The sequence below is a fragment of the Elephantulus edwardii genome, unplaced genomic scaffold, assembly GCF_000299155.1.
Source record: "Elephantulus edwardii isolate Elephantulus edwardi_28Jun2011 unplaced genomic scaffold, EleEdw1.0 scaffold00002, whole genome shotgun sequence".
NCBI lineage: Eukaryota > Metazoa > Chordata > Mammalia > Macroscelidea > Macroscelididae > Elephantulus > Elephantulus edwardii.
The window spans coordinates 120612-130025 of record NW_006399752.1 but is presented as its reverse complement, the minus strand read 5'-3'; the positions used below and the strand labels follow the sequence as shown (position 1 = coordinate 130025).

At 39.3% G+C, this 9414-nt stretch overlaps 1 protein-coding gene across 1 annotated transcript; it reads left to right on the top strand.

Moving 5' to 3' along the window:
• LOC102857439 (ubiquitin-60S ribosomal protein L40-like) lies at positions 1–2552 on the top strand. Its single transcript, XM_006879138.1, has 2 exons — positions 1–117; positions 2259–2552. The coding sequence occupies exons 1-2, from the start codon at positions 1–3 to the stop codon at positions 2550–2552; spliced, it is 411 nt and encodes a 136-aa protein (XP_006879200.1).
• The last annotated feature ends 6862 nt before the right edge of the window (positions 2553–9414 follow it).

The window sequence follows — 9414 nt, the reverse complement described above, 5'->3', positions numbered from 1 at the left end:
ATGCAAGAGCTACAGGCACGCTCCACCTCTTTACTCTGCTCTCACATTCAGCACTTGGCAGACGCGTTCAAAGCCGCTTGCAATCGGAAGTACCGGTTCTGCAAAGCTTTCTCCTGGGTAGGATTGCTTTCCATCAATTATTTACTTGAGCTTTTTTATTCCCCCTCCAGGGAGGCGGATTCGAACAGGATTCCAGTGTGACTGACCTCTCCAGATGCAGCAGCGAGGCGCTGGGGGTTCTCTTTGTTCACTCACTTTAATTCTCAGCTCTCCACGCGGTGCTCGCTCCCCACCCCCAACCCGGGCGGAGTCTTCAGACGTAGCTTTCAATAGGAGAGAATGGTTGCCAGATGCACCACTCCACAGACAAAGGGTTGTTGAGAAGCCCCAACTACTTTCATGCAAACAGTAAATATCCCTTTGCAGAGACTGTTTGCAGACCTGTTTGCCCTGGGTACGTATTCTTCCCTCTTTGATTGAGTTTCAAGCTCAACTGTGAAGACATGGAACAATTGCTGGAATTGATAATCTTGATTTAAATGCATGTAGGTAACAGGAACCAGGAAGAGTGTGTGTATGGATGGATACAATATAACTTTAATAAGGGAATTAATATATATCTTTGCAATTTACACTGGTTCATATTGCTCCACGGTCATAGTATTTTTCAATTTAACTAGAGAGTTCTCTTCGGCCCTCAAGTCCCCTCTTCCTACAATTTTTAAGGGAAATTTACAGCTGCCCCTACGAATTCCATTATAATCTTGAAAATGAAAATAAAAATAAGCACTGCTTTGGATGCCAGTTTCTTTTACATTGAGACGGTAAAAGGAGGCTAGTAGTATCTTGAAATAACAATTGTTTATGCTAGCACCAATTTTAGTGCAAGAGATTTTACTTTCCAAGTGTAACATCTTGCATTTAAAAAAATGAAAATACTTTAGAAACTTTGAATAACAGCAGCATTATTATACTGAAACAAAAGATCTATGGTGATTAACATCTCCAGTGGTGTGTAACACAAAGACTGTATCACAATAAAATCATTCTTGTAGCTACTTATCCCAAAATTCATATTAAGTGTCTGTTGGGTGCCCAGCACTGTCCAAGGTGCTGGGAATGTATATTGATGAGATCTAAGATAATTGCCCTATTCTCCTTTAAATACGTCTGTGAAGTGGAAAACTGGCATTTATAATGGATTATACTTCTACTGTGATGGTAGTGTTAGGTGTCATCAAGTATGACTTATAATGACTCAATGAACAGGTAACCTGAACCCTGCCATATCCTGAACCATTTTCATCATCTCCGACTCACTCAAGCCAAGAGCTTAAAGTCACTCGTAGTCATGTGCTGAGGTCACAGTCTTCTGAGCCTTCTCCTCTCCTTTGATGACCCTTCACTTTTCCAAGTATGATGATGTCTCCTTCCAAGGAATAACCTCACCTAGTTGGGTGTCCAAAGTATGAATATCTAAGCTTCACCATCCTTGCCTCTGAGACGCACTTTGCATGTACTTTCTCTAAGACATATCTGTTTGGTTTTTTGACAGCCCATGATATATTCAATACTCTTCTTAATACACATCTCAAAGACATCAGTTCTTTTTCTGTTATCCTTAGTCATTGTCCAGTTCTCTGATGTGTAGCAGATGATTGAGAACACCATAGCCTGAATCAGGCACACCTTAGTTTTCAAACTGACATCATTGGTCCTCAGCATTTTGGAGAGTTCCCTGACAGCAGACTTGCCCAATGCAATATTCTTCTGATTTTTTAAACTGCTGATACCAAGAGTGTTATTGTTGATATGAGGAAGATGAGATCATTGACAACTTCAAAACTTTCTCCATTCATCTATCATCATGTTGACTTCTAGTACTGTGGGGAGGCCCTTTACATTTATATTAAAAAAAAAAAATCAGTATAGTTGCTAGGAAGTTGAATCAGATAAAATGTCATTATATACCTAAATTTTACTTGTAATTTCCTTAAGAAACATTAAGACCCACAGATCTTATTCAACCAAAATAGATGTAAATATTTTTGCAACTAATCCTTTTATAGATACTAATATTCTGAATATAGTGTTGTTGTGTGCCTTCGAATTGGAATAGATTCATAGCTGATCCACCAGAGGGTTTTCACAGGCAGTTAATTCCACAGTGGGAGATTGCTCATCCTTTTCCTATGGAGCAACTGGTGGGTTTGAACCGCATATCTTTAGGATTTTAGCACAGTACCAGAGGCCCGTAGAAGGGGCAGTGCATCCCTCCTGACCAGCAACGTCTGATATTTGCGGGCAAACAACTAGAGGATGGCCGTACACTCTCAGACTACAACATCCAGAAAGAGTCCACCCTGCATCTGGTGCTGCGTCTCCGTGGTGGCATTATTGAGCCTTCCTTGCGTCGGCTCGCCCAGAAATACAACTGCGACAAGATGATCTGCCGCAAGTGTTATGCTTGCCTGCATCCCCGTGCTGTCAATTGCCGCAAGAAGAAGTGTGGGCACACCAACAACCTGCGCCCCAAGAAGAAGGTCAAATAAGAGCCCGCTCTTCACTGGCTCCCTTGCCTCTTGCAGGTGGCCTTCTTCTGAGCCCATGACCCTGGGCCCTCAATAAAGTCTCTTTCATTGAACTGAAAAAAAAAAAACAACAAAAAACCAACTTGTTCCTACTTCTCCGAAAACTGGCATTCTCTTTCTTCAGGCATTTAAATGCCAGTGTTTCTCCCCATCTCCCAAAAGTTGTATAATTTATTTTATTTTAGTGATATTAAAATAAAAAAAATACATTGTTTTACCTGATTAAATCATGTTCTTCTTATGTACTAGAGACTAAGATGGTCCTGATCCAGGCCATGGTCTTCACAATTACTTGCTATGCATCAGAGAGCTGGACAGTGACTAAGGATGACAGAAGAAGAATAATTGATACTTTTGAGTTGCAGTGATAGAGAATTAAACATGCCATGGACTGCAAGGAGAACAAACAGGTCTGTCCGAGAGAAGGTGAAACCAAGTTGCTCTTTGGAGGCAAGGATTCTGAAGTTACATCTCACATACTTTGGACATGTTGCTGTGAGAGACCAGTCCTTGGAGAAGAACATCGGGCTAGGAAGGGTGGGTGGATGGTCAGCACAGAAAAGGAAGATCCTGGATGAGATAGATTGACTGGGGTAACTGCAGCAATGGGAGTAGTGAGATTGATTTAGGATAGGGCAGAGTTTAGAGCTGTTGCACATAGGGTCATTATGAATACCAAACTATTTCACTGACACACAACAACAGCTAATGATGTATACAATGTGTATCAGTGTGTTTAAAGTATTTTATTTTGTAATTATTATATAATTTTAAAGCTGGAAAACATAATACTATAGAATAAGTATGGACAATGTTAAAGATACTTCTTATAAAAATACAGATATGATGCAGAACTTTAGAAACAAGATTATCTGGTTTGTTACTTTATTTGCCACTTAACACGTTGCTACAATTAAGTAAACACCAACTTCAGCAGCATAACTGACCTTTTTTTTTATAAATGTGATACAACTTTATATTCTATTGTGTGTGTGTGTGTGTGTCTGATTTTTTAAATTAATTTTAATGAAAGTTTATTGAGACTTAGGGTTTCCATTCGTTTATTGTTGCACTTTCCTCCCTGCCCCCCCCCCCAATTTGCTCTTCTTTTTGAAAAGTAAAAGAAAAATTCTTTCATTGTTACACAATCCCTCTCGCCAAGTCCACTCCATTGTGCAATTGTGCAGCCTTCATTCTGGACTCCTGTCATGACAATAATACCTAATCATATATTCCTTTTAAACAGTTCTCTCCCTCATCTGTTTCAATGCAGTATACGTTATTTATGCCCTCTTTCTAAGTCTTCCCTCAACCCCAATGTAAGTCCTTTTTACAACAGTGGCCCTATGTAATATTTGTCCTTTTGTGACTGAGATATTTCACTCAGCATAATGTCCTCTAGCATCACCTATTTTGTATAATATTTTATGTCTATTTGAAATAGTAGATCATCTGTTGTGTAGTACATGGGAGAAGGCTAAAATCTTACAATGCCTTAAAAAAATACAATGCTTAATATGCCTACTCAATTCTTAGGATATTAACGATATAATAATATATTAATCTGCATAACTTTACAGGTTGAAAAGCCATTTATTTTTTTATTTTCAAACTGTTGAATGATTCCTACCTTTTTGCTTTAAATGTGGAGTAACTAATACTTAAAAGATGTGAGTGACTTACTCAAGTATAATATCACAACCAGAGCTTGAACTTGAGTCTGTCTTCCAGTAAAGTTGACTTCTTATACAAATAACTTACAACTTGTATGTTGTATTGAAGTTATGAGAACTGCATTTACTACCTAACAGTGTTGTAGTACATAATTTATTATTATTATTATCATCATCATCATCATAATCATCATCACATCAAACCTCAAATAAAGATCACATTTGTAAAGACACAGGTAATTAAAGGCAATTGTGCTCATGAAGAACCTATCCCTGGACCAGAAGGCTGTTGTGCCAAAGGAGCAGGGTAGCATTGCTTGGCTTGGAATTGGGAAGGGAGTGCATCAGGGATTCTGTCTCAATACCTGTTCAATCTATATGCTGAGCAAATTATATGAGAAGTTAGACTCTATGAAGAGGAGTGTGGCATCAGAATTGGAGGGAGGCTTAGCAATAACCAGTGAAATGCAGATAACACAATCTTGCTTGCTGAAAGTGAGGAGGACTTATTGAAGCACTTGTTGCAGAAAAATCAAAGAATACTGCCTAGTCCAGTCGTTTCACTGATCTAGAGAGAAGAGCTTCATTTGGAAGTGACACTGTCACCTCAAACTCTATAGGAAATACTATCTTTTACCAAGTAGTATCATTTATATTGGATAACAAGTTATGGCTAACATTGAGAAGAACTGGATTTCCAGAAAACTTAATTGTGCTCATGCAAAACCTGTACTTAGACCAAGAGGCTGTTGTGTGAGCAGAGCAAAGGAACACTACATGGTTTAAATGAAGAGTGGAGTGTATCAGGCTTGCATTCTCTCTTCATATCTACTCAATCTGTACACTGAGCTTATTTGAGAAGCTAGACTCTGTGAAGAAGAATGTGATCAAGATCAGAGGAAGACTTATCAATAGCCTGTATTGTGAAGATGACGTTATTTTGCTTGCTGAAAATGAGGAAGTCTTGAAGCACTTGTTCCAGATCAAAGACTACTGCCTTTAGTATGGATTGCATCTCAATGCCAAGAAAACAAAAATTCTTACCACTGGACCAATAGGCAGTATCATAGTAGATGGAGAAAATATTGAAACTGTCAACAACTTTTTCTTACTTGGACCCACAATTAACACCCTTGGTACCCACAGTTAGGAAATAAGGAGATACATTGCACTGGGAAAATCTGCAAATAGAGACCTCTCCAAATTATTGAGGAGCAATGATTTCAGTTTGAGAACTAGAGTGCATCTGATCCAGACCATAGTCTTTCTGATCATTTGTCACATCTGAAAGCTAGACAATTAGTAAGGATGACAGAAGACATCAATGTCTTTGTGCTGTGGTGTTAGAGAAGAGTACTGGACACTCCATGGACTACAAAAGGAACAGACAAATATGCCTTGGAGAAAGTGCAACCAGAGTGTCCCTTGAAGGCAAAAATGATAAAGCTTTGCCTCACACACTTCGGGCATGTTGCCAGAAGAGACTGTTCCTTGGAGAGGAACATCAGTCATGCTTGGAAAGGCAGAGGGTGGGTGAAGGAGAGGAAGACCTCAAGCAGGTGAACTAATGCTGTGACTGTCACAGTCGGCTCTAGTGTAGGACATGTGAGGATGGAACAGTGTAGGATAAAGTTCATATCTCTTGTTCGTCAGGTTGCTATGGGTCGTACTCAACTTGACAGCACCTAAGAACAACATAAGTATATGAAAAATGAAAAACGATTAAGAAAAATTAGAGAAAGTTGGATATATTTTAGATGTATTGAATGTATCATGGTCTGCCAAAGAACAAGCAAATCTCCCTTGGAAAAAATGCGGCTACAGTGTTCCTTGTAAGTGAGGATGGTAAGCCTTCATGCTACATAATTTGGGAATGTTACCAGGAGAGGGCAGTGCCTGGAAAAGGAAATGAAAAAGTGGAAAACTAACCAATAGACGACCCTGATGGGTTGAGGCTCTGACTATAAGGATGGACTTGTGTAGATGACACAGACAATGAGCAGGGTTGGTTTGTGGTACACAGAGCTGTTGAATTGACAGCACCTAGCAAGATCAATGATAGTGTCTGTCAAGTCCATGCCATGTAATGCTGCCATTTTAAGGCTTTATTTGACATTTCTTTGCTTGTGTCACTGTGCTTATTATCATGGCATCATTCCACACTCCTCTTGGACATCAAGGAACATCGTTGTTACCAAATGGCACTAAAATATGCACCCTAATGTGTGTCTATGCATATCCCTGTCCCCTTTAAACTTTTCATCTCCATTTCTCATAAACATTCTCCTTTTGTTTCTGTACCTTTGCTCCTGTCCATTCTTCATACTTAGCATGCCCTCCCTTCTCTCCTGTCTAAGAGTTATCCATATCTTAAGGTTCAGATTAATTTTCAAATCCTCTGAGCTCTTGTGGCATACTTTGAAAGGGGTTGTGCTGCCAACCCAACAGTGGTATGTTTATGACCATTCAGAAATCCACCAGGGGCTCCATGAAAGAAAGATAAGCAATCATCTCTCATGTGATATAGCCTTGGCAAAGCTGGTGGAGGGTCAGCTATGAGCTCAACAGTAATGATTTTAGTGAGATAAATCATATGAACTTGGGCAATCTATTTACTCTCTCAGAAGCTCAAGGGTTTTTTCCACTTGTATTCATTTATAGATACATTTAATATATATTGTTGAAACCCTGCTATTAGCAATACTTAATATGCATGATTACTGTTATAAAATGGTGAAAGTAATTCTTATCTGTAGTTTAACTGCATTACACTGCACAGAGAGGGAACTTCGGTGGCATAATGATAAGCTGCGCTGCAATCCCAAAGGCACGCAGTTCAAATCCACCAGTTGTTCCACTGCTGAACACCTGTTGGAATCTCAACAGCACACAACACCACCGACAGCACATTGTTAGATTGTGGCTCAAACTTCCAGACAGATAAAAGACTTCTGGGAATGAGGATCACAGACCTACTGACATTAGTCTATTGGCATTTACCTGTCAGCATCTTTATATGTGTTATATGTATATGTGATCAAGTCAGATGTATAAGGCACTTAGAGTGCAACAAAGTGAAAACTATTACTGTTTCTAGAAAGCAAAGATCAAACAATAATTTTGGCTTATATTAGTGATTACAAGAATCTATACCAAATTTAATTATTTATTAATTCTTAAGAACTAATAAGGGTGACCTAGTAGCTGATGACCTAGTGGCTATAATTGTGCTGCCAACCCAAAGGCAGTTGTGCTACTAAGCCTGAGGCAGGTGGTTCGAATACCCCAGCTGCTCTGTGGGGAAAAGATGAACAATCTCCTCCTGTGCAATTGCTGTTGTTGTTAATGTGTCGTCAAGTTACCTGTGACTCATAGCAATCCTATGTACAACATCCCTAAGCTCTGTTCTTTCCTGTGCCAATCTTATTGTCTCGGAAACACCTACCCCATTATCCCAGTCACTGAATTAATCCATCTCTGTGCAATTACAGCCTCTGAAAACCCACTGGAGAGTCAGCAATAAGTTGTTTTCCACTTGATGACACATAACAACAATAACAACATACATCTAATAAATAATGCCACACCATTAGGTCCACTAGACAAATGTACAATTATTTCATAAATTTCTATCCACATGGTAAATATCTCAGAATAGTACCTCTGTTTCTCTCATTATCTCTACAGAGGTAGGCACATAGAAAGTGATCAACATTTACTCAAAGATTGGTAGAGCCCTATTACAGAGAATGAATAATGCTTTCTGATCCATCTCTGTGAAGAGCCATTTAGCTTGGAAATGTGCCATGTTTTGACCTTTACTGACATATACATGAAGTCGCAGGACACATTTGCTCTATGAATTACATTTTAGTTTATAATGAATGAATCATAGACTCCCCCGGTTGAAAACACCATGATTCATCCTATTTATCAGACTTCTCAAACCATAAAGTAAATTAGGTTTATCTTACCTTCAGACATCTTAATAAAGGCTGTTCTATAATCACTGAGTAAATGCATACGTTTTGTTGCTTAATATGAATTGCATACCACACTAAGGCTGTTTAGTAAATAGTAATATATATGCATGTCTGTGTACATACACCATTCTTATTGATGGGTTGTGATTTATAATTACAGACAGAGAACTACCAGAAATATAAGCTGAGTTTAGGAGAGGTCATGGCACTAGGGACATCATTGCCAATGTCAGATGGATCTTGGTCGAAAACGACTGAGGAAAAAGTATTTGACTGCGTGGATCACCATGAAATACAGCCAACCTTAAAAAGAATGGGGAATTCCAGAACACCTGATTGCGTTCATGTGAAACCTATACTTGGACCAGGAGGAAGTTGTCAGAATGGAGCAAGGAAAAAGGAGGGAGGGAATCAGAAAAGGAGTGTGTCAGGGACGTGTCTTATCTCCATACCTTTTCAATCTGTATGCAAAATAGAGCCTTTGAGAAGCTGGACTTTATGAGGAGGAAGAGGGCATCAGGATTGGAGAAAGACTCATCATCAACTTTGGTTATGCAGAAGACACAACCTTACTTGCTAAAACTGAAGAGGGCCTGAAGCATCTTCTGCAAAGGGTCAAGAACTATAGTTTTCAATATGGATTGAAGCTCTACATCAAGAAAATGAAGATTCTCACCACTAGGCCAATTGGCAGCATCATGGTAGATGGAGAAAAGATTGAGATTACTAACAATTTCAGCTTGCTCAATTCCACAATCATCACTCTTGGCACCAGCAGTCAGAAAATCAATAGATGAGTTGCATTAGGAAAATCAGCTGCCAGGGACCTCTCCACAGTGCTGAAGAGCAAGGATATCAGTCTAGAGACTATGGTGTGGCTAATCCAGGCCATGGTCTTTGCAATTACTTGTTATGCATCAGAGAGCTGGACAATGGCCAAGGATTTCAGAAGAACAACTGATGTCTTTGAGTTGGTGTGCTGGAGAAGAATATTGAAAATACCAAGGACTGCCAAGAAAACTAATGGGTCTATCCTGGAGAGAGTGAAATCAAGCTGCTCCTTGGAGCCAAGGGTTTTGGGACTTTGTCTCACATGCTTTGGGTATGTGGACCAGTCTTTGGAGAAGGATAACATGCTTGAAAGGGTTGAGGAATAGCACAGGAAAG

Coding starts and splice junctions, on each gene's coding strand:
- LOC102857439 (XM_006879138.1), top strand. CDS start 1: ATGCAAGAGCTACAGGCACGCTCCACCTCTTTACTCTGCTCTCACATT. Junction 118..2,258: donor TCTGCAAAGCTTTCTCCTGG/GTAGGATTGCTT, acceptor AGAGGCCCGTAG/AAGGGGCAGTGCATCCCTCC.